This window comes from Lutzomyia longipalpis, chromosome 1 (genome assembly GCF_024334085.1).
Source record: "Lutzomyia longipalpis isolate SR_M1_2022 chromosome 1, ASM2433408v1".
NCBI lineage: Eukaryota > Metazoa > Arthropoda > Insecta > Diptera > Psychodidae > Lutzomyia > Lutzomyia longipalpis.
In genome coordinates, this window is record NC_074707.1 from 42,335,577 (window position 1) to 42,362,318 (window position 26,742).

At 33.2% G+C, this 26,742-nt stretch overlaps 1 protein-coding gene across 11 annotated transcripts in view; it reads left to right on the plus strand.

The window, feature by feature from the left end:
* LOC129787469 (uncharacterized) overlaps positions 1–26,742 on the plus strand; it is a 64,084-nt gene that overhangs the window by 13,055 nt on the left and 24,287 nt on the right. The window contains exons 1-4 of one of the 11 annotated variants that reach the window (XM_055823066.1): positions 16,904–17,085; positions 18,124–18,387; positions 19,641–19,700; positions 21,437–21,466. In XM_055823066.1, coding sequence (XP_055679041.1) covers positions 18,333–18,387; positions 19,641–19,700; positions 21,437–21,466 — 145 coding nt within the window. In that variant the 5' untranslated portion in view covers positions 16,904–17,085; positions 18,124–18,332. Of the gene's footprint in view, positions 1–16,903; positions 18,388–19,640; positions 19,701–21,436; positions 21,467–26,742 lie in introns of those variants that run through there. The other 10 variants (XM_055823067.1, XM_055823068.1, XM_055823069.1 and 7 more) reach the window with 10 other exon arrangements.

Genomic DNA, 26,742 nt, shown 5'->3' on the forward strand with positions numbered 1-26,742 from the left:
AACCCTGACATACATTCACTGGTACGCATTTTTTCTCAATATTTTACATCACTTTTGATTTTATTTCCCTCCCAAAAAAAGGGAGAAGTCTTTTATTGTGAAGCATTTTTATTTTTCACTTTTATATTATACCTCGCAAGGTAATTGAAAGTTATACGCTCCATTGTTTTTTTCGCGTTTTTTTCTTAATCAAAAGTGGATCATGATGGAATTTCTTTCGCATTTTTTTACATTTTATCCCAAAGTTTCTCTCTCTCTTAATTATTATCATTATGTGAAATGATACTTTTCGTGAATTTTTTTTAACAAAAATTTCCGTCAATTATGTATTTTATGATTAAATAAAAAATTCTAATTTATTAAGAAAAAACTTTTAAACAATACGTGGCGCTTGAATACCTTGTCTTTTCCATTTCATTTAACATCCTCATATCCACTCTGTCCAAAGCGGAAAATTATATAACAACCAGTAAATATTGCTTGATTTTTTTTGTATGTGAAAAATAATTGTGGGTATTTTCAGCCGGTTTGGTGAAAAATTTTAAAAACATTGCTAAAGATACATTAAGAAAAAAAAAACAATTTATTTGTGGAATTAGCACAATTTTCTCACATGAGATCTTTAAATTGTGCGAAATTGTGTGCCATTTAGCTATATAACTTGATAAAACCATACAGAGATTCAGTGACAGTGAAAACAGCCAAAAACTGGATTATTTCGGATACACCGTACAAAATGCCACAATCACGGCAGCAGAGCTTGGTAATGTATCTTGTAATAAGTTTCTGTGTAGAGTACTTTTAACTTTTTTTAGCACTCCACTTGATAATAAATTTCTTTTATGGATATTTACTGGAATTTGAAATAAAAGTCAATCATAACGCGTCCAGTTATTAGAGTTGGTATACCACAACGCGGATGGGTCAGTCTATGCATTGTAACTCAATTTGTGAGCAGAATTAGTAGGCAAAGTTGATTTTTTTATGAAATTCATAAATATGAAAGATAAAAATGCTCATATCTGAAGTTCTATAAGACCTACAGAAATTTCTTGACTAGTTTTGAAAAGGTATTAAAATAGGCTATAAATTGACATAAATTTAAATAATTTTCAAGGTCACATCTAGAACAAAAATGGCGGATATTTGTTTGATCAAAACAGTTTTTTGCACTTTTTGTCCTCAAGGAATGGTTCTAGAGGTTTTTATTGTTCTAGAAACTTGTAGAGTTTTGCAAAACCTTTAATTTGATACCACATTGAGCAAAATCGGACAAACCGTTCAAGAGATATGGCTCTTAGAACTTTTCAAATTCAAGAATTTTTCAAATGCCCATATCTTCTAAACGGCGACATAGATTTTCTTCATTTTCGGACTGATGAAAGATATTGAGTCAGGCTACAACATATCTAAATTTAAAGGAAATCTATAACAGATGTTCGGAGATATAGCCCCTGAAAGTTAGGCAATTTTTGTTTTTGTTTTTAGCGCCTCTTGCGGATGTTTTTAAAACTTGAAATGTTCTAAACAGCTGTAGGGCTTCTCAATACCTTTCATTTGATACCAAAATGGTCAAAATCGGTCAAGCCGTTCTCGAGTTATATCGAAAAAACACTTTTTGCTTTAGGCCGCCATATTTGCTAAACGGCTTGACCGATTTTCAAGTATGAATTGTTGGTGAAAACGTCTCACTAAGCCCTACAACATACTAAAATTTCAGACCTCTAGCTGCAAGGGAACTGATTTACGGTGTTTCAAAATGGCGGACGTCGGCATCTTGGATTTCGAAAATGCGAAAAAATGAAATTTTACACCCACATTTCTATAGAAAACTTCAAACCGGAAGTCTCTATCTGTTACTGTTCTCGAGTTATAAGGTAAAGTTTGGCGCAGAGGCCGGCCGGCCGGCAGGCCGGCCGGCCGGATCAAAAATTTTCCACCACCATTTTCGTAATGTGGGATGTCTAAAACGTGCTCATACCAAGTTTGAGCCCGATCTGAGGTGGTCGGTTTTTCCGACGATTACAATACTTGGTATGCCACGATTGTGGTATACCAACTAATTTTATGAACTTCACATGTTTAGGTAGAATTATGTTACACAATCACAATTAGGGGACACAGAAGCATTTTCTCAGTAAATCAATCATCTCTCACGGAAGGAAGAAAATTTACCTAAGAAATGTGAATTTACTGCATTTTAAATATTTTTCTCTTTAAGTTGTTTTTCCTCTAAAAAAAAAGTAAAGAATAATTGCTGGTAGTAAATGATCTGCCCAGTGGAGACGCCTGGTTAACAGACTTCACGTGTTCCATTATTAAATCTTATCGCCATCCTGGAGAGTAATAATGTTTTGTGTGTGAATAAGGGGAGAGATTTAAATACAGATGATGTGAAACAATCCACATTATATGGAAATATTTTTCTAACGGATGGAAAAGTACCATTTTTATTCATCATTTATTTACTTTTCCACTTATAAATACATTATACACAGTAGCGTACCTAAATGCGACATGTTTAACTATTAAAGATGGAAAAACACAGAGAAAGATCAACATGAAAATATTTATGAATTCTTTGTATTTATTAACATCTTTGCTTTTCTCTGGGAAGAATGTGAAATTAGAGATATTTTGGCCGTTTGAAAGCTTAAATGAAAACACTTGAAGCTTTTATAGGTGTTCTAGGTCATTACAGCCCTGTGAGACCTTAACACCATAATCTTATCACGATAAGAAATTCTCAAAGAGGTTTTTTGGTGTCATCTTTAGTGACGTCAGGTAATCCAAAGATGAGAATGTTTCCTTATCATATATTTTCAACAACGTGGTTAAATATAGAGGCTTACAAACACGACAAGAGTCTTTCATTTAAGACAATTTTGTACAGAAAATATTAAATTTAGCCTTCCAAATGACTTATTTTTTCAATTTTTTTTTAATTCTTCTTTAAGTGTCTTAAAGAATTATTACTAAATCAATGCAAGTTCATTAGATCTTTTGCAATTTTGAGCTTTTAAAAAATTGAAAGGAAAAACATCGAAGATCCTTCTAATCTCACCGTGTTTTCAAGTTTTTCCTTCAGTAATTTATCCAAATTTATGCTACCCAATGTTGAGCTTTTCGTCACGCCGGAAAAAGGGGAAAATGACAATAAAAAATTAGCAAAAAAAATTTCATCAAATAGCGAAAATGATAATGGCCTTGGACATTATGAAAATTGTCTGTCTACTTAGCGCGGCATAAAAAAAAGACTCGCATTTTCGATGTCAATCATAGGTGAAACTACATAGTATTGGGAAAATGGGAAGTTGTGAAAATGAACTTTGTTTTTCCTTCCACGAGACAGTCTCGTGGGAGGGCATACCACTGAACTTCTAATGCTAAAAGGAAAATACGTGTATGTGAAAATTTTCTATCAATCGACGCAATTAATTGAACTCGGTGGTATTTTATTTGTTTACACGCAATTTATATACACCTGCCATGAGTTTCAGTGGAAATCCGGTAAAATATTCTCAATTTACGGCTCCATCTTTGTACTAAGACACATATACGTGTTGTTGTAGCCATGCGCGCACCTTCAACGCATCATCGACGTACTTTGTATTACCTTTTAGTCTTAATGAAAAGAAAATTTGAATTCTCTTTCGGGAAAATGCTTTTAGAGTTATTGGGGAATGGTATGCAAATTGAGTACTTCTTAATTTGTTTTTGTGTACCTTTTTCGTATTGTTTTTGTTAATATTCTATTGACACTACAAGACTCATGAGGGAGACGTGAAGTTCAAAATTTGGTCTTCAATTTGCTTCTACAAATAAAGCTAAATTACATTTTTGTGTGCTAATTGCATACGGATGGTTTCAGTAAAGGAGTGATAATTGCACGATTATACAATAATCTTATGGAGACACACGCACAATTTTTCGTCTAATGAAATGCGTCATGCTACCAGCATACATATATAGATAATATTCTTAAGCTATGTGAATTGCCTGCAACAATGAAATAATCGTTTGCGAGCGTTTAGTGCCGATTTATGCGACATCTTCAATTAGTTTACGTCACATGAGGGGATCATTTAGTCCAAAATGGGTGGCAATTTAGACGGAGGGTGTCTCGAGCGTGTAATAAATAGCAACAATTACGTGTGGTGTTCTTCAAAAGGACCGCACAAAGACGCAAATAGAGTTGTTAAGAGAATGCATGTTAAATAAATTTCCGCAACTAATACAATTTTGGCTTATTTAAAAATTATTTTTTTCTCCCTTTCGGAATTTATTCAAACATGCATGCAGTTGCCAGACAGATTGGAAGGACGTCAATATATGAATTTTTCTGCAATGCTTTTAAAGTTTTTTCCTTTGAAATTCAAAAAATACCAGGAAAAACAACTTAAAATAATTCTATTCAATTTACGTGAACCACGAGTCGTTTTTTTTTCACCAATTGTTCACATATTTTTGTTAAAAACACAATACGAGATGAAGAAAACACAAACACACCATGAAAATGTTCAATTTGCTTTATGTGATGACTTTGATAAACACATTTCTTTTCTCTTTCTAAAATTATCAAAACTTTGAGGCGATCATCTGTGGGTTTTTTTCTTCACGATGCTATGTGGGTACAACATCAATAAAATGTTTTCTAAATATTTAGATTTATTTCAGTGTAAAAACCGCAAAATAGTTGAGGAAAAGGCACTGTAAATTGCTCACAAATGGTTTACATGAGATTTTCGCATTTATTTTTCAGACGCCAGTAAAATGGTTTTAAGTCATATAAAAAATGGTTTTAAGTCTTATTAACCTTCAATTTGTATCTGGAGAAAAATTTGAACTTTGTTAGTTGATTCTGTTTTACCTTAAGATCATTAACACTGTAATTAAAAATTGAGGAGAATGGCTCCAAAAAATAGATGGATAAAAAAATGTTTACTGAAAAGCTTTTTTTAGCCATAAGAAGGAAATTGAAAGCTTTTTGACATCAATAATTATGAAATTTCTTTAAGAAAAGCTTTTTTTCTTATTATTTCTTAAAAATATTTCACTTTATCAGTTTAATAAATGTTATGTCCAATATAAAGGAACAAACATAAGGTCATCCTCCCCTATTCCCCACCACACTGCGAAGAAAAGAGGATAATGCCCTTCTGGATCGTACGATCTTATGATCCAGTTTCACCCTGATATTCATCACTGAGGAGTGCCGAATTTGTAGACAGAAAGAAGGGAAAAATAAAGAGATCGCGAAGAGTCGCTCAGCGGTGAATTGTCAAAATTAGAGGTTTCTGACTTATTGATCTTTTGTTCTCATCATTTAACGATCCTCTCGAGGATAACTTTTTGACCAAAAAAAAAAAATTACAAAAAAGAACTCGCGCGTCGCGACAGAGAGTTCAAGTCCGCACGTACGGAGGATTTTATGTTGAAATACCTACCTGAAGAGTACAATATTTGCATAAAGAACACATGAAATTCATAATTGAATGCCAATTGGTGATTGTTGAAAACGGGGCAATCCGGGGAGAGTCTGTAGAAATTGAGGAAATGTACGTGAAGATCAGCAATTGGCAGCATTCTTGAGACTTTTCACGTGTGTAAGGTGAAAAATGCTCTGAGGTCACTGAAACTCTGTTCAAACTTCCTGAATATTTTTTTGTTTTTCAGTGAAAAATCCCAAATGAATTATATTCAGAATTACACGTGTAATTGAGAAAATTGCTTTTATTTGGCGTGAATGTTTTTCGCTGAACTTGGCATTGTCGGTTAACGAATGTTAAGGGAATTTTTCTAACGCTTTTTTATTTGAATTTTTCATGCGTTCGATTAATCGAAAAGGTTCTTTTGAGACCTTTTATGCGTTTTCAATGATAGTTTCGTAGAAATATATGTACGTAGAAGTTGTAGAGAAGATTGTTTTAAATAATTCTCAAGAATTTTCCTTTTTTCTCATTCCTTCATGCATCCCTGCCAGAGTTCATTCAACGCATCGCGATTTTTTTTCGGGTACCTCAAGGTTAAAAATTCATGGAATTTTTGCGCATAATGAAAAGAACCTCAAATTGGTGCATTCGTTCATTCACGATAAACTAAGAAGATGAGGAAAAGAAAGAAACCACACAGGAGAATCGTTTTCTCTTTTTTTTATTACTTTGTGTCCATACTTCTTTCAACATGTTGACTTTATTTTGTGATATAACTTTGATGAATTGACGCGGTGTTGCCTGGGCTTGAGTAAGTGAAGGGAACAAGATGTGCACGAGGCAGAAATATCTGGTACAATGCATGCGAAAGATGATAGGATTCGCAAGAAGTACTAATTAGCACGACCAATCTCTTTACTTATCATACCCGATGAAGGTTGAGGTTTTTGCGACAACAAAGTGTATCAACCTTATTCTGGATTTCTCGTGATTGCGGGAATACCATTTAAAATAAAAATGAATGGATGGAGGCTCTGATGACCACAATGCTCTCTCACGTGTGACATACAAAATAAAATGCGTCTGCAGTGTGTGACCTTATGGCGGTTTGGATGTAGCCTCTAAAAATTAGGAACTCATCCTTGCTAAATACAATACACGTAATCACTACTAAATTGTTAGAACTTAAAAGCAAAAAAAAAAATGTTTAGTGGTTTTACTAAAAGTGAATATGTCGCTTTTTTATGACAATTGCACGTTGATAATTATCTCGATTAACTCTATCAACTCATCTTTCATTTCTCATGATATATAAAACATACATACAAACAGATGAATAGGAAATACAAAATGCTTTTATTTTCAACCATGAACGTGATTGTTGAAAAGCTTTGTGAATTGTGTGTAAGCTCCAATACAATAGGAGAAAAATTCACGATGCTGCTCTTCCTCCACACTACTGTTTCAGACTGGATGATAATGGCTAATTAGTCACACATTCTGTGCAAAAATTCTGACATGCAAATTGGCATAAGGATGAATGTTGACCTTCTCGCACGTGAACGTTACATTTTATTAATGGATCAAACAATACACAATTTCTATATCAAAGATATGGAGAGACATTTATGTCATACTTCCGGGTAGTTTTGTCACATGAACTCTGTGTTGCTTCATTTTTTTTCTTCTTCAACATACAATTGAATCATTGTTTTTTCACCTCGCACTCCTATAACCTGCCAATTGTAAAATTTAATTTAATATTGGCGGCACATTTTTGTGCAAAAATACTTGGAATGACGCACATCCTCGGAAATTGGCATAATTTTGTATTCTGCACACATTTTCCCTTTGGATTCCTCGCTCTCGCATGAAATTTATTCAATTCACTCTTTCCCACTCTCTGTACTTATGCGATATGTCCGCGGAAGGTTTATGGAGCAATTTATCAGGGTACAACACACCCAAAAAAAAAAGCTCTTTGCTTTTGCACTTTAAAATGCATTTTTGGAATTTAAAAAAATTGAATAAGAAACTAGAAGTTTTTAAACATTTATCAATCAATCGATTATTTGGCGTTCCTTTCTATATTCTATGTAGTTATTAATTAAAAAGTGGAGGCGCCTGGTACCTAATAGCTATGCGTCGTTAGTTTATTTTTTGGCAAGTTCAAAAGGTTCAAGTGGAGACGCCGGGTAGAAGCAAACCGGTCCAGCTTGTTTTATTTTTTTCAGCAATCTTAAGAAGAGGTGGAGGTGTTGAGTAAAACTAAACGTACCTTTGAACAGTTATTTCTAGAAGATGTTTGATTTTTTATGATATCTTTTCAAATTATGATTGAAAAGATGAAACTTTTAATTTTTGATTTCTGCCTAATATTTAAGCTCAAAGACATAACTCTTAAAAAAAAACCAAAATATTCTAAAGTCAAACATTCGTTCAATTATGCTATAGAAACTACCATATCAAGGAAAATACAACAACAACAACAACAACAACAAAACAAGTAGAGAGCTGTAAAAGTCACTTTTTCCGTGCAATGCAATTAAGCAAGGTGATTGAAGAGCAGTGTGATGGTTTACTGAACACTGAGTTGGTGACTAAATGTCTCGGCAGTGCGCACATTGCATTTCTTACACATTGCAGTGATTTATGCACGAAAACAAGGAATAAAATGAGAAGAAATTCATCCACTTTCCGCCACAAGACATTGATCACACCTTTAATGCTGAATTGTTCTTTGGCAGCGTGAAGTATTTTACCATTGATCTTGGGATTGTTGGGTGCTTTTAACCTCACTGTGGACGATTTTTTTTGCTTATGGATGCTGGGCGTCTTCTAGAAGGTCTCTCGCGCGCGCAGTTTAAATGCCGCGTGCAACAATGAACCTGAGAAGAAGATTGAGGTGTGGAAAATTACTGTTAAAACACCAAAGATTTCGTTCGTGTGACTGGTTTCTGCGGCGATAGTGATCGTTTTCCGTGCTGATCTTGTACATTTGTAATATTCATCATCGATCAAAGTTGAATTATAAGTGACGAAATTAATTTGATTTAAAGGTAAAACCACTATTTTGACGCGGTATTCTTTTGGTGTAATAAATCCTCATTCGCAGTGTTGATCACCACACTGTTTCCCTGCTCGCGTGGTTTTTTTTGTGAGTGATCCCACACCCGAGCAAACTGATCACGAATTAATTCAAGATCAAAGCACAACCAATCAAGGTCTAAGAGGCATATTACTCACTTACAGTTGGGGAGATATTTGCCGTGTTTGCGGCAATATTGAGTGAAAAGAGATCGAGCGAGGAAGTATCGTAATGTACTTTTTAAACCATAAACCATTTGTTTATGTTTTTTTTTTCATTAAACTCGCAACAAATCACCAAATTGGTATCTTTAATGTGATTTAAGGTGTTCAATGTATTCAATTTGTGGATATACTGCATTATATATAAAAGAAAAAAAGTCGCGTGACATATTTCCATGGAGGATTTTCTTCAACACTCAACTCAACTATATATATACAATGTATATATTAAATTAAAAAATCAAGTAAAAAAAAACTTCACGATGCAATGTGGTGGAAAATGTCTGTGTCGATCGAATGCTATGGGTGATTGGTTAAAGTGATCACAACAAAAAGAAGTGATCAAAGCTGATCGTTGAGAGGTTGGAGGATGAAAAAGCACATCGCGATAGAATAATTATTACAACTTAATTCAAGGTCCTCTCAACTGTTCATATATTTTAGCATTTTAGTAACTGCAATCTTGAATCTGATGATCATGCAAAATTCCCCAACAGTATCACCAATCATGCCTTATTTTTTTCACATTGCTGTGTACATAAAAATGCACCTTGCGCGCGACTATTTAATTCATTAAGTGTATAACAGTTTATCCATTCCCGAACACTTCCTATAAATTGTGCAAATGAAGCTTCAATTATTAACTTCAATAATTATATCAATGCCACACGAGAAAATGATCAGCAGGTTAAAGACGCTATAAGCTTAGATGACGTTTTATGCAACCGGTTTCGTTGTTAGAGCATCATTGAAGTCTCTTTAGTAATATTTAGTTCTTACGTCGTAATTTCGTGCTCATCTCTCGTACTATGTACCTATACATTTATTTACAAATGCGAGCATCAAAAAAATATGACGAAAGGCATGGAGATGTCTTGTCAATTGCTGTTGGTCGCTCCCCCTCGTGATCTTATCATTCCGCAGAATGTTCTAATTAGCGATAATAGAGTGGAATTGGATGGGAAATGGAGCTAATTGAGTGGACAAAATGGTGAAACTGTAATTGAGACAGAAAGAACACATCATCGCTGAAGTCATTGACGATTAATTATGACAATTCCGATATTCCAGACTGTAAATCATTCACCATCAATGCCTTGATCTTGTGATGTGTTAATGACACTTTAATGTATAAATACTTTGTTCCCTCAAAAGGGAGTATGTTATGTACATATATAGGAGAATTTACAGTTGCGATAATCATTACGTAGACCAACCTACTTTATTACTATTAAATACATAAAAGTCTTTTGTTGAATATGTATTTAAAACAGACTATTAACTTGAATAACGATATGTTTTTACAAGAAACACTTGCGATAAGAAAAAATTTGTATTGTTTCAGTTTCTCTTTTTTTTTCGCTGACTCAAGAACCCCTCTGTGAGTCATTTATTCAGTAAACGACATTATAAGAACATTTTTCATTCATTTTATATTCATTCAAAATTTTTCATTTATTTTCTACAAGGTGGGTACCCCCGAAAACTTCCGGAAATTGATGATTTTTTATACTTTTCTCAGTCTTGAACTCTGCGGAGAATAAGGTTCATTGTGAAGAGACGTAATAAAACTGACATGAGGACTTTATCACTTTATTTGAATCAGACTTTATTGCTGTTTTTCGTCTTTGACGAATTAGTTACGATAGTTCAGGTGAAATAACTTAGAGATATCTATTAGATTAGTGTGGATTAAATTTATTGGTTAATTTGACTTCCAAGAAAATACTATTCCATGTTTTATTGGGCTCTTTTAAAAGTTTTTGTTACTAACTGAAAAGTTTATTGAAAAGCTTAACTGAGCTTTCGGTTTTCTCATTAGAAGAACATTTACCCAATTTAAGGGATTTTTTTCTTCAATTTCTCAACGTTCAGATAAATTTCTCAGTGTCTGTTTTAATTTTAATTTCACAGTGTATCATCCACTGATGGCCAATTGGGCGAAAATTAAACGATTAAAAAAGCTCAGCTCTCTTCCTATGCCCTTCAAGAAATGATCTTGTTTTTCATAAAACAAACTGAGGGAAAGATCACTTGGTTTATTTATTTATTTCTCAAGCAAGAGAGGTATTAAATGATAAAAATCGTCCCTCGATGAATTGACGATGTCGCACTTTGTACTCTTACTCAGTTGGAATTTTTGCCTTGGCACGGTTAAATGCATCACCCATAAGCTCCTATACGGAGCTTGAATCTTATGAGTTCATCAAATCCAATCAATTGCCTCAATTTGTTCATTTTGTATGTGATGTGTATTCACAATTAGCACCTTTAATATAACTTCTTGTCTTCTTCTTTTTTTTTCATTGCAATAAACCAAGTATAATTACATTAGTTGACGTAACATGAACCACAATTGCAATTAGCCATATAACTGCAACTAATTTGAGCTTTTTGTTGTTTTTCTTTTTTTCTGTAAATTAATATTTACAATTCAATAATGAATGGTGTTTGTTCACTTTCCAGTGTCACAGTAATTTGGTGTGTATAGCTCATACGGGGATTTTCTCATGTTCACTAGACGTACAAATATAGTGGACCATTAGAATAGAGATTTAAGAGCTTTTTTGGTGTGGCATGTTTTATTGAAAAGAAAAAATTCTCATCATCTCCACAGCATAGTGCGAAAACCTGGGTGAAGCATAACTTTTTTTTTCACCACTAAAAATCCATTCAAACGATGCTCCTCAAATACCATTGACCTTTCTCGAGAGACGAGATGTCTTGTTTGGGAGATTTGGAAATATTTTTCTTCCTACTTGTGTGCGATTTTTGCCAACGCGATGAAGTAGTTTCATTCACGCAACTTGCGAATGCATTCTTTGGGTATTTCGAAAGAGATATACATACCTACATACATAGAAACGTGTGGCTTTAGCGATATATGTACAGCAATGAGTAGCAATTATCAAACAACTTTCGACACTTTTTGCTACTTCAGTGTGCGACTGAAAGTATATTGGAGATTTCACTCAAAGATCGTGAAACGTCTTATATATTAAATTACTTGCCGGCTTGCGATGAGATGCAATTTTCCCGCCATAACTAATCACATGCGTGATATTGAACTTCAAGAGTGTGCTTGAAGAGACATTTTATCGATTACATCTTGTCTAAATGATGTAGAAATGGACTTAATGTCTACACTTTTGGTTTCTTTTGATTTACCTTTTTGTTATCAATTTTATGGGTACACCTCATTTGAATCATTTCATAGGTAAATCGAAAGATTTAAGTCTTTAAATCAAATCTTGATTTATCTAGTTTTGCGATACTCTCAGTTGTTTTTCTGAAATCATTATTCTTTCTTGAAGTGACTTTGCAAAATTCTTGAGAAGAAGAAAATTCATGCATAAAGAACTTTCATATTTTGTGCTTGAAGGTAAATAGAAGATTGGATAAAATTTATTAGGGAGATGAAGTATTGAAGAAATATAAAAAACCAACTAAACAACTTTTTCAGCCTTCGGTGTCAATCTTAACTAATTGCATTTTTGATGCAGCCGTAGTTCATTTAGCTCACGATCTGCAAGTGGAAGTGAATATTGAGAGCTTTTAGTGCACGATTTTTTTTCTCTCTATCGCCACTCTCTTTTATTTTCTCAATGTACCATGCATTTATTAATCTTGAAAATATACTTTGTATATATTGTTTTTAAATAATGAGCCTTCCCCTCCCCCTCTCCCACGCAAAGGAGGAGGACACCGTGGCAAGAATTAAAAGACAAGACCACTGGCAATTCTAGGTCAATGAAAACGAATTACTCGTCATTGGCATTTGATTATTTTCGGGGTTTCAAACGTCTGCTTATAGTGCCTTTGAACCAATGGGTTTTAATCTACCTTGACAATATGTTGCACAAGTTTTATTTTTATTTTTTTCTCTTCAAAAATATATATCGTCTTCGTCTGAATAGACGAGAAAATGAATGGACACTTTTTACTTTTAATGCCATTTTAGAGAAACTTCCGCTATAAATTTTCATTGAGTTTCAAATGCAATTTATAATTGGAAATTATTCACACAAAAAAAATTTCAACATACTCAACTGTCTTTGGACGATGCATATTTTAGCATTAAAACATGGATAAGGTTGCAACATATTTGTATGTATAGAAGAGAGAAAATATTTGGATGATGCTTTTGGTGACAGATGTTGTCATCAATATGCCATCGTGGTGTGTGCAAAAATGGTCCAATGAGAGGCAAAATGCGATTTTTTTTAAAATGTTTATTGCTCCGCATGGAAAAGTGAGAGGAAAACCGGAAAAACCTGAAGGGTGTGCTACATACCATTAAGGAAATGCTGCACAAAATCCATACCATATCTTGGGGGATTGCATCAGGTTATTTCCAGCGGAAAAGTACACTTTTGGTGGAATGCAGTCAATAAACATGGCATTACGCTAACATATTGCGTATTTTGTGTCTCCCACAGTGTCTTCTGCTTGACTTTATTCCCATATATACATGCTTGTTCATTTATCTGCAATTATCTTAATTTATTTACCGAAGACCTCTTGAAAGTACATTGATTAATCATGACACGATGAAATTCTTTTAGTATTTGCACGTTTATCTATATATATACATATATATATTCTTTCTTCATTAATTAAAAAAAAATTGTGCAAAACATTGAAGCGAAAATGGGCCACAATGTAGGTGTTACAGCGAAAAAAGCCAACAATTGCGCAAAAGCTACAATTAATTATAGCGTTCGAAGTTTTGTATATTAAAATTATTTTTGCGCAAAAGCTCAATGTCTTTTTTTTCTTTTATCACTATTTTCAAAATATGTATACACACATGTTATATTGGATCAATTCCAGTTTCTTCTCTAAATAATATTGAAAAAATTAAAAAGGCAAAAAAATGGCACAAAAGTCGATAGACTTGAGGCTTCTTTTTAAAGTGACTTTTATTGTGAAAATTAATATTTACTCTCATTGCTTGCCATTGACGTCAATATTTTGTCAACAGACTTAACATTTTCCTCACATACTCAACTTTTAATTTTAAAGATATAAAAAGAGATATCACAAAAAGCTCATACTGAATATACATAGTAATCCAGGATGAAAAGTTCTATCTATTTTTATATATCATTCTGACGGTAAAGCACCGTATTTTCCATGAAATAATTAAGAAGAATGGTTTACTTTATCTACGCTTTTTTGTTTAATTTACCTATTAACCGTGTAGATTATTTATCTTGATGTAAGGGGAACAAAAAAGTGTATGGAGAAAAGAACATGGAACAAGGCATGGAATTAAAAACAAAATGAAAATGAAATTTGGAACAAAACAGAGTGTATAAAAAATAGGAAGAACAAGCTAATCAAAAACACCATCAAAAGCTGCACAAACAAACGTGAAGGAGACTTTAAAGTTTCAAGAAAATTTCGAGAAAAAATCTTTTCTGCGACTTTTTAAATTTATGTAAGTGTAATTCTATTTTGAAGATGCTAAACGATGGCTGTGTTCTCAGAATTATCACTTTTGATTCTTCTTTATTTTTCGTCTATTGGTTTCTACGTATTTCTTCAAAAGAAATGGAAGACTGTTCTATTTACTTGTTCTTAAGAATTCATTAAGTGAGTTTAATTCTTTTATTTTTCAATAAGGCAGAAAATGTTTTTTTTTTTACATAAAAAGCTTCAGTAAGCTTCTGAGAAAGCTTAAAAATTAATTAAATTTTTAATAAATTTCATGTAACCTTCAATACTTTGCCCAAAAAGGAAGAAGTATTTATGAAAAAAAAATTGAAACAAACAATTTGACTACAAGGAAAAAGCTGTGAGTCTAAATCCCAAAGAGATCTGTCACAGATTGTGACTTAATCTATTTAATTTTGTAATCTGGAAGAGAGACACACACAATTTTTCACTGACGAAAATACCCCGAAAGGGCCTCCAAGTGTGCGCGCTCTTGGCTTCTTCATCATCTTTCTTTACATGCGCATTTTTTGCCGCCAAACGATAAATAACTTTAACGTTAATGAACTTTTGGGTGAGCGCTCGGAGACACTTTATTTCATTTTAATTGTCGTGTGCTGTTTGGATATTTCCAAATAAACATCCTCACCCTGAAGAATTAATTCTCTTCTTGTATTGCACCTGCATTTTGTGTGTGTGTGTGTGTGATGGCTTTTCTATATGTAAAGTGATTGTAGAAGGTAATGACCTGAATTACTTTCATTTGTGGAATTTTCCCTTCCATGATTTTTCATTCATAAATATTTGATTGGGTGAATAAAGAGAATGAAATATGAGTTGACTTGAAAAAAATATATAATATGCTTAATGTATCATTGAACGGATTTTATGATGAATGGAAGTCTTATGCGGAGAGAACAGCAAATCACGCGACACTTTAATTCATTATCGCAATCAATTTACCTCAATTGAAATCATTATTCTCTAAGCAGATTATTGAGGCTGACGAGCATATGACTTAATTTATTTTGTGAGTGTGTATTTTATTCCGCCCATATAGCAAATATAATTTCCACCAGCTATTCTCTCATCTTCTTTAATAGAGCCACATATACGTACAATAATATATTATTTTGGCTAACATGTGCTTTCAATGAGGATCTCTAGAAGATTCTCTGGGCAATGGCATGGAAGTTTTTGTATATCGTGTTAATATCATAATTCGCATAAAATGTTTACAATTGATGTCATACATACATATATGTGACGATGTACAGCAATTGATATCAATTTGCCAGCGTTGAGACATCAATTCAATTAAGTTTGCGGTATTGCAATGAAATCTCAGCTGGTATCAATTTAGTTAAGAAACGTGATCTAACTCACGTTTCTATCATGTGATTCTTCCGTGTCAATTGCATCATAATTTTTAATTCCAATTCTATCAATGAAAAAATAATCATTTTCTTCTCTTTGGTAATAGAAAGTTGTTTTGAGAATATTCTTCGCGCACCATTTACTATCTAATCGTAAGAAGGCAAAGAAATTGAGAATGAACAACACTGAATGACAATATTTGACATGAATATCGTCGTCTTCTTTTTTTTTTTGCTTATACTTCCAATGCCTGGTAAACATGACCAGAGACAAGATATGGCACGATGAAGAATCAAATACCAGAGAGCGATAAGGCAATTCATGGCATTCCATAGTCAATTGTGGGGAATTTGCCGGTGCTTTTCACTTGCTTGCGTGTAAAGTGTTGTTTGTGTTGTAACTTTATTTTACAAAAATTCGCAAAAGGAGAAACTTTGAAAAATTCTTTTTGCTTTATTTTGAATTTCTAAGAAAATCTACAAGATCTTTTTTTCTTACTTTCACGTGAAATGAATTTGGGTGATGGACAAATCAGATTTAAGTCAAAAGCTTCGAGATTATATTGCTACAGTTGCGTGCAAAATATTTTGAAATATTTAAGCATTTTCCAGAGAAAAAAGAATTAGGAATTTACGAAATTTCAGTGATAGATTGACCCCTTCTTCAGTATGATTTTTTTAAGAAAAATTCTAAGAGTTTTAAAATTTCTTTGAATCGAGTGATTGGAAGTATGGCTCCATAGTTATTTAGGCCTAAGTTTAAACTAAGGAAAGATTTAGTTAGGGGAGACTAGGGCAAGGAAATTCAGACATGGGTTAAGAAAAAGCTGAAATATTATATTTATCAATGAGATAGAGCATAGTGGTGTAGGTCATTCGTAAAGGAAAAACACTTTACAACACTTCCTTAGATCGCTTTTCTCTATCTCTTTGAGAGCTTTAAATTCTAAACTACTATTAACAGCATGTATAGAAACATTTTGCACGCTACTGTAGTGTTTATTATATCACGACAGAGGGCAAAAATCTTCAAGTACTGCCAGTGATAAACAAATATCATGCCTTTGGAGCAATCAGTTTAATCCCTGAAGAGTACATTGCCGTGGATTTGAGGGCGCTTTGTAAGTTTAGAGGCGTGTGTATATAGTTAAAAAAGCTCCTCCATATATACTGACGGTCACCAATTGGTGATTGTCGGAAAATGTGTGCTATAAATTTTATTGAAATAATCTCAATGTACTCAATGTGTGTGACAACTTCAAGTGGTCATAGAGGAACGATATATTTTGGAATATGAAGTTCTGAAAGACTCCATTGGGTGTTATCAGAATAAAGTCACTTCAGTATATTCTCGACATTTGTTCTGCCAACACTTTGAATTCCTTTTAGCGTGTGCGGCATTTTCGGGCGCCTCACGTTGTCACCGGGAAAGGAATTTCTCAAAGTGAAACGAATTTACAATCTCCAATGATTAATCCTGAAATTTTTGCGGGTACCTTTTTGTGTGGGAAAAAATATAGTGCTGAATTGTGAGTGATTTTTATTGCGAAAACAGTGTGGTGTGGGGAAAATGAGATCACATGGAGATTAAAGAGTGATCTCATTGCATAATTTCTCTTTCTTTCCCCCAAAGAGGACGACCTTTTGCCACAGATTTAGTTTACTGCTATATTGATGTATTTCTCCGCAGACAAAATTATACTGCCTCCATTTTCTCAAATTTTATGTGTATCAAATGCTATTCGACTTTATTGATAGCAATCAATGTATTTTTTCTCCTTGTGATCTTGCGCATATAGCAATTTTAAAGCTTGGTGCGAAAGCTATATAATATGAGGGATTGGATAATTTTGATAAGAAACATTGAGACGGCAAACTATCTTGGAAGGTGTCCAATTTACTGACTTTCCTCAACAGCCATTTTCACTCAACTAACATTTATTTGTGATGCAATTTGAGGAGAAATGTGTGTTTTGTGTATCATTGAGTAATTTATCACCACACAATTTCACCTTCTTTACAATCTTGAGACACAATCTTGTGGCAAATTGTGCCAGAGAAATTGCATATGAGGTATTATGGCATGGAAAATAAGGAACGAGGATATACATATGGGTTTTCCTCAAACAATTAATAGCTCACTGATAAGATTAATTCATTTTTTCTTTCCCTCGCGAAAAAATGGGAAGATGTGAGGCTTTTCGCACATTCGCGCGATAAAATTGTCACGAGCTTGTCACTGTAGCGAAGAATATCTTGATAAGCGCGATAAGAAAGGAGCTTGGTGTGTAATATTGTATAGAAGACAATCTAATGCGCTCTTGAGAAAACAATAATAGCTCCCTCACTCTCTATATATATACCTACTATCAGTATGAGGAAATGCTTCTGAGAGATTGCTTATTGTGGCTGGAAAAACTCAAAGTGGGATTATCCTCTCTAAATCCCAAAACAAGCACATAAAATCCTATTCTTCCTCAAACTCTCATTTATCACATTATATCAAGAACGCTCGTAAATGTGTAATAATAATTAACAAAATATTAAGAGGAAATTACTTTCTACAGAGAAAGTTACGAAAAAAAGTCTCCCCTAATTCTTCAGGAAATGATGAGGAAACAATTAATTTCGTAAAATAATTGATTGCAAAAACCGTCTTTGGTAAAAAGAATTGTCTTTCTGCAGTTGAGATGCGGTGAAAAAAGCGGAAGTTGAATGAAAATAATTTAAGAAAATATCATAGTGTGAGTGAGTGGAAGAAAACATCCATCGAATTATGATCAATTTGCCAAGATATCAATTGCAGAAGCAATCAGCTAATGATTCATCAGGTAATTGCACATGGAAATTATTTATTGTCTCGGTTACGTGATAAAATGGCTTATAAGGTTATTATATTTTTTATCAAGCTATGATTTTGCATCATTGTGCACAAGTAGAGATACTTTATAGAAAAAAACGAAGAAAGTGGTTTTTTTACAATATGGAATTTCTGTAAATTATTTTCCAATTAATCAAAAATTTCCAGTACAATTTTATAGATATTTCTGATAAGAGAAATATATTTAGTTTTCCGGAAGGTCTGTATCTGTAATTATTTTAACACCACAAACTGATTAATTTTGAGGTTAAATTGCGGTTTTTGCCAGGAATTTTCAATGAATATGGATTTTTTTCAGCGTCTGTTTTACCTAAAAATATATTTTTCTTACACTGAAATAGTTATATTTACTATTTTACGAAGATAAAACATTCATTCGTTATCTTGTACTTACAAAAGACAACCAAAAACCGCATAAAAATGTTATATTTAAAAGAAATTTATTTATGCGACTTGTTAAAATTTTCAAGTTTCTTTTTTTGGGCCAAATTCTTCGGCTAATAAAATTTCTTGCACAATGTCTTTTGAATTTTTAATAAAATAATAATTTTGCGATATTATAAAAGATATTTCGCACAGTTAGAAAGTCAGAAATGGCCGCTTTGAATAAAATATTTGTTTAATGAAATTTTGGAGTAAGAAATGCTACAAAGTTTTAACATTTGAGCTTTTAAATTTTAAGGGCTTTTTGTCAGTTTTTTTGCATATATTTCTTATGCACATTTTTTCACACATTGCTACTCATATTTGTATTTTTTACACAACTCATAATATTTAATGTAACACGTGAGACACAAAAGTCCAGATTTTTGTCCTCCAGAAGAAGAAATATTAGTCATTCGTAAAGAGCTTTTTCGTGTGTTGTTATTAGGCAATTTTCGGCATAATAAATATAAATAAAATTGAGGTGAAAAGGACGTGACGATACTCGGTGATGTCAGACAATTGTTTCAACAAAACTCGTGTACTTTGGCGGAATGTTAATGCGCTCTGCCCAAATCCAAAACATGGGGAAAAGAAATTAATTCATGCGCGTCTCGATGGCAAAAAAACGAGGAAATCCATTTATTTTGCAATCTCTTTTACTTTGATTTATTTCCCGAAACGACTCAATCAATAAAGCTCAAAATTTATGCTAAAATAAGTCCAACGCCCTTGAGCTTTTTTATTAATAATTTTCTGTTTTTCTTTGTACAATTGCAGGGTATGGAGATGGGGGTGACATAGACAACAATGATATTCAGGGGTTGCTCAATGACACGGGTAAGTTTGCTTTTTCTCATTATTTTTCTTTAACGCTCTATGTGTAGATGAGCTTTTTGTTGTCTTTTTGTTTGTTGATCTTGATGAATCTAATTAAACATATTTCTATTGATTGTCACTGTTATGAGTAAATAAAAAAATGTTTTCTGTGTAGAGAAATTTATATATTTTCTGCTCTAAAATATTTGTCACTTTTGTTATTTCTCCAGCACTTTATCAAAATTTAAAACAATACCAATAATAATTTAAAAACAAAATTAAGTATTACTAAGAGAAGCGCCAGGAAATGATTAAAAATTCATAATATAGTTTATATTGTTGTGTGGAAATTCTTATCAATGAATTACAAAACAAATCATAGCGCGGGAAAATTGAGCAGACAATTTAAACCTTTCAATTCATTTTTTGTAAGCTTCATAAACACTTTCAATTGTCAAATTAGTGTTGTAAGACCTTCAAATGTGCACTGAGCTTGCTTCAAGCTTTCGTCGTTTGCTGAGCTTTCTGTAAACATTTCAATGTCATACCGAGATAAGGGGTAAATAGCTAATTCGCTTTTTTCTCATTTGTTGATACATAAATATATGCAATCTTTAAGAAAAAAAAGCCGTATTAAAGCTCAAGATATTCAAAATATCTGGAAATATGGAAAACATGTCTTAGTAATATGTGAAAAAATAGGTCTTTTATTTCAATAGTTATTTGCCCCTTGGACAGAGCTTTTTGTTCGCATTTGATAGGTTTTCAGCCAAGACACATCGAGTAGCTTCAGTCTCGAGGGTTTCACAACGAGAAAAATTTATACCTTTCCATATTGAATCATTTTTCAGGTTAAGTTTTAAAGAGAATTTTTTTTTCAAACACATTGATAAATTTTTTTGTAATTTTCCCAACGTCTAGTATTATTTAGTGAAACTTTATGCTTTCTTTATATGTCTTTCGTCTAATAATTAGTTTCTTCTAAAAATTCTAAAAATATAAACAAAACTCAAAGTAATTCGATAAATTCTAGAAGGAATGCTTTTTCTAGAAACAAAGTCTAGAACAACAAAACAATAATATACAATTGGATGGATTGGGGGTGGGTAACATGTGGAAAGCAAATAAAATATTTAATATTGGTAGAGAGAGAACAAAAGATAATACGGCGCAATAGTCGGCTAAATTGTCGTTTTAATAATATATCAATCAAGGGAAAGGACTATCGATTGGCCACAGTGATCGTTAATGCATTGCTTTTTCAAGTTCAAAAGACATGAAAACGGCATGACCGACAGGATATATATAATTTGAAGGAAACACGCGAGTCATTTTCTCTATTTTTCCGTATGTTTACGCGACAGAGGAAAATCTGTTTTCCTTTTTTTCAAGCTGTTCTTTCAACCCAATGATGATGAATATTATAAATGAAATTCCCTGCCATGTTCATCATGTCTCTCGTGACGTACATACATATTTGATAAAATACCCATTTACCTTTATTAGGCACAAGCTCTATTATACATTTGGTTGGGAAAATTTTAGTGGATATATTCACTCATTATCTCCACATTGTATTTTCATTAATTCAAATGCTAATTCACTGCCATTTTCCATTAAATAGACGTATACTTGAGATATTCATAAAATACAAGATCAAGAGACATCTGGGATAATTTAAAGACATGATCATTATGCGTTTTTTTAGGAGTTAAAAAAAACCCTTTAATAAACATAGTTAATTTTCATATTTTCAGATTCTGAACTATCGTCATTATCGCACCTTGGTAAGTGGAAGATCAAATAAATTGATAAGTCCAATGGTGCATCAACATTTTGCTTTAAAAAAATTACAAAACAAATCATTTTTGGTGACAGTGATTAATATACTTTTCTTCCTCATCCCTTTTGCTTGCTTTTCGCACGCTTTTCTTTTCCTTTTAACCTGAGGAGCTGGTGGTAGAGAGATAAATATTTGCTTGGTAATAACATTTATAACCTTAACATTAACACAAGATAGCCTTCTGCGGCCAATTTGCGGGTTCTCAGAATGAGATTTTTGCTCATTCACCTCAAAATGTACATAATACGTATATCAACGTGTAAATTTCGTATAAGGCAAATTCACCATTTACAAATGCTTTAGGTGACACGGGGGTTTGTTTGGTGGCTCTTTTTTTTCACTTCTTCTCTTGGGTAAACAACATGCAAATCACATTGAAATGATGTTTGCAAGAATATTCTGGCATATTCCTCGCGCTGAAATCTCGATATTAACACTGATAAGGTGCGAGTTGCTATCGCCGTGATAACACCACGGTACAGCTGCATGAAGAGGTATAAATTATCATTTTTTACTCAATTTATGGGTTTTTTTGCTCCACTCGCCTTTCTCTCTTATTACACTAAAATATTTTAATTGGATCCAGACGCTGTTTTTTTTTTTTGCACGACACTCTGACTTTGTGATAAGAATTGAGGAAGTTGTGTAATCTTACTAGAAAATTCCTCGAACGTTGTACTTCTTCATCCTTTCTGAGAAAATTTTATAAGTTGGGGCAATTGAACTGCATGTGTATACGCAGTATTGGTGTCAGTCACCTCATATAACCTCTCGGTGTATACATAGTATTGGGGTCAAGCACCAGGGGCAGGAGAATTTTGCAAAAAAAAATTGCAAAAAATGCTTGAATTATTTTATACTTTTATGGATTTATTGCGTGGGATAAATAACAAAAAAAAATCAGAAAAAATGTCTGAAGAAATAATGAGAAATCTTGGTCAGATTGAACATTATTTTATCTCCCTTTTGGGGTTCAATATTCAGATACATAAAGGATGATTAATGTGGAGAATATCATTAATTTATTATGAAAATTTTAAACTTGACCGTCTTGGGTGGTTAAGTGATGAATATCCTGCTTAACCTGCCGTGTTTGTTGGATAATGTAAAGGCGCAAGAGAAAGCCCACAAAGAAATTGTCTTTAACTTTTGCATCTCAATACAACTTTGTTTCAAGATTAAAGGAATTTGTATAAAGAATTCTTGTTGCTTTAGTAATAGCGAGATCATCTTTAAGTAATTAATGACGCTTGCATATTACGCAAAGTAATTGAAAACATCAATGAGCAATATCATCCACGAGTAGACACTTCATGCAATTTTAATACGTCACAATGGGATTTACATTGAAATTGCTAAAGTGTGAACAAATGCATTGAAAGTAGAACTTTTCTTCAGCTAATCCCCTATACGTCTTATCAATATTTGTACATCTTGTATTACAAGAGCTTTTTCTTTCTTCATTGCAAGTCATATTTTGTCCCAATTTTCTCTTTTTTTCCTTCAAAATTTAACCCTTTAATGCCAAAAAAAATTAAAATTGGTTTTCAATAACCTAGTTTCCAAATATAGGCAAAATTTTTCGCTATACCCATCATAAAATAAAATCATCCAAGGTTGTAGAGTCATAAATCAGATCAATCACCCCATTCTGCTGAAAAAGTCTCTCGGGGGATTATTAAAAATCCTCGAATGAAATATTGGCATCTATTGAGCTTTTTATCGATTTCGCGCGCTAACTTTGCCAAACCTTATAGAGTGACAAGAAATCTCCCAAGTGGGTCAAGTTTGGTTTGTGAATTTATGCGCATTTCCCTCTTTTTTTAATAATTAATCCCAGGGTTCCCTTTCCCATATTATAGAGCTTTCCGCGATATATCAATGGGAATTTTTTCGTAGTAAAAGTGCGCACAAAATTTCTATGCAAACATAAACATTGAACTTATTCACTCAAGTGTGTTATTGTTTTGTATGCGTAATACATAAAAAGCCTCTGTGAACTTTCAAATGTGGCGAATGTGGGGCATAAAAAAAGTTCTCAAGTACTTACCTGTGAGCGATATATTGGAAAAATGGTAATTTATGAACGACGCACTCCTTCAGGATAAACTTTTGGGCAGCTTCGGTTGACGCAATGCCGTGCCTCCGCAATGAAATGAAAATGCTCGAATGTTAATTTCTGAATTTAGGTACTATGTATATAGCTATTTTTACGTAAAAAGCACATTGAGAGATCAATTATCGTAATTTTCTGTGCAGTTGCGTAAGAAACGAAAAAAATCTAATTTTCTCACCAAATTCACCTCATTTATCGTCTATGATAAACACATTGTATCAAAAAAATGCTGAAAAGAATTGCTGTGTTTAATTGTTGATTTTTCGCTAAGATACTTAAGCCTCCACCTCATACAGTCAGCTAACAGCCATTGCCTCTCCATAAACAATTAACATTCGTAAATCACTCCTGTTTTCATCTCTATGGCGCATTGGTGTCTCTGCTGACGTTGCATAAAAATCATCATGGTGCACTGGGGCAAAAAAAGATGCATGAAATCACCTCCCAAACACACCGTGCGTGTGATTTAAACGTATCTCCTTGCCAGAGTTTTTCCCCGGTCTTAATTGGGAAAATTCCTCTCTGTGTTGCCTTTTGCGAGACAATACAAGGTTCAAGATCATTTTTTCTCTGTGTAATTTCATGCGGAGGTATTTGCTCTCAAAAAATTCTCTTTTTTGTCATTTTTCCTCCCCGAAAAAAAAACATGCCCAATTGCGACAATGAAGGAACAGAAACTTTGTTTATTAAATATTAAAAAAAAAATACAACGTGATGAAAAGTCAGGAAATTTCTAGATAAGAGGTGACCTCTATTGTATGGATTTCTACTGCATATTTCCAGAAATAATATTAATATCAATTTGCATGAATTTTTCAATAATAGCTCACCACGAGTTTCTTTAAAATTGAAAAGTTATTTGTGAATTCACACGTAAGAATATATAAACATTTTAGAATATTTTATGGGCTTTACGTCAAGAAAATTCAACCTCTACCTTTTTTTTGAGTAGGAGCTCCCTCCCTCTAACATTTTACATCAAATTCAATTGAAAAGTTTGGTATTGAATTAGGAATATGGGGAAAATGTATGCAGAAAAAAAGGTTGGAAAGCATAATTAGGGGTTATTAAATAACTTTTTTTTTGAATAGCACGAAATTCTCCTATTTCAGGGTTAAGTCGTGAAAATTTTATCTTACTTTTGATAGGAAAAGAGTGTTGTAGGTGTGTTGGATAAATAAAGTTAACTTATAAATGTTTTATGTCGATTTGTGGATTTCTTTTCGTGTTGCTATGCAAAGGTAATTTTTATTTCTCCAAATAAATAAAAAGTTCTGAAATTAAAGTTCTTTAGTGAGCTTTTATGATGTCTTAATTAGAACATTAAACAACATGTTTTAGTTCAATGTTTTAAAGTAATTGTGATACATTGAGGTATCTTTTTTCATCATTCTTTGTATCTCTTTATTTTGTGGCATAAAACTATAATAGTTTCTTTTAAATTTTTTTTTGTAATAAATCTTCTCAGACAATTTGATCAGGCGCCTTTACGCACTGTCTGAACTCTTAACGTAAGACTAGAGTTGATCTTTTTTTTTCTTTTTTTTTGTCTTCAATACACTTGTCTATAAACGTAATTTAATAGCGCCGGCATGAGTTTGACGAACGGAATTATATCGCTGTCTGACCACCACTCGCAATGTTGCTAAATGGTATACAATATTAGAGGAGGATGAGAGGAAGAGCCCAGCCACATGCTTTCATTATGTGACTCGCTGTAATATCACTCACAACATGGTATAGGAGAAAATAATGTTGTGAACTCGCCCCGGTGTTGGGTGTAAATGTTTCACAAATCACATTAATATGCTTCGTGTGTGTATTTTAATCTATATCCAACAATATTTCGCGCGATGTTCCTACATTTGAGAAGGAAACTTAGGCCTTAGCAACAGTCGTGTCTCCACGAGCAAAAGGGGCACACACATAATGTTGTGTGGAAGAAAAGAAAAAAAAAAAGCATAAAGCATGGCATGACGCGTAAGAAAAGGCACTTTCAATAAACGATCGATTTATATTTTGAATGTTTTCTTGGCCTCTCACACCCTCGAATGCTTTTTTAACAGCCAATGTGCGATAGTAATCTCCAATGGTTCGACATAATTAACACAATTATATTTATAAAACAACCACACACCCCACACACATCCCAATCAATATCCCCATGAGGAGAGAATATACATATATTGGCGGCGAAGATATTTGTGCGCGGCTCTCAAAAGTACTTTACGATGCGAAAACTCAATGAGGATGGCGAAAAAATAGACACAGTGAGATTGCATGGGGCTAATTTTAGAATAGAGATTGTGGATTAAACTTAGAATTTAGGCAGTGGAGTGGGAAAATGGGAGAAAATCCCCAAGTGTGTGTTTTTTTTACTTCTCTTATGCGAGCAATGTGCAAGACACACTTATACGCAAATTCCGCAAAGTGGAAATTCAATTGCACTTTCAACACCTCACTCGAACTAGTATAAAGGCAAAAGGCACTCAATTGGATTATTTTGAGGCCAAGTGGATGGTCGGGTAATCCACGTGAAATTTTGTCCTTCCTGTCATAAAGATATATAGGTAAAGAAATGCCGAGGAGGATTTTCTATAACAATTGACATTCCTCAATTGAAACCACTCTCAACTTCGCGTAATCTTCACCCATTGACTGCTTAATCCATGACTCAAATACGAGCGAGTTATTAATTGATTGGCTTTTTCTGGAATGACATTGGGGTATTTTTTTGCATTGAAAAAATTAGCACAATCACTTTAAATCCATTGACTGTGCATAAGGGGGAATTGTAATATTTTTTAGTGATAATTTTTGCACATTCCATGGGAACATTGTGTTGAATGAAAACAGCTTTGGCTAATCTATAGAAGGATTAAAATAAAAGCGGGCACGTCGCACTAACATATGTTTGCACATTATTGCGAGCATTATTGTATTGCTCAAGAGCACACCATACCTGCAAACATACACAAATTGAAGAATTTGGCATCCCTTGACAAACTTCTGCAAAGGGTTACAATATTGCATAATGGAATTTTAATCATTTCTCACATGATTGACAGTGCCAACGATTTTACGACTGTGGCGCGAGCTTTCTT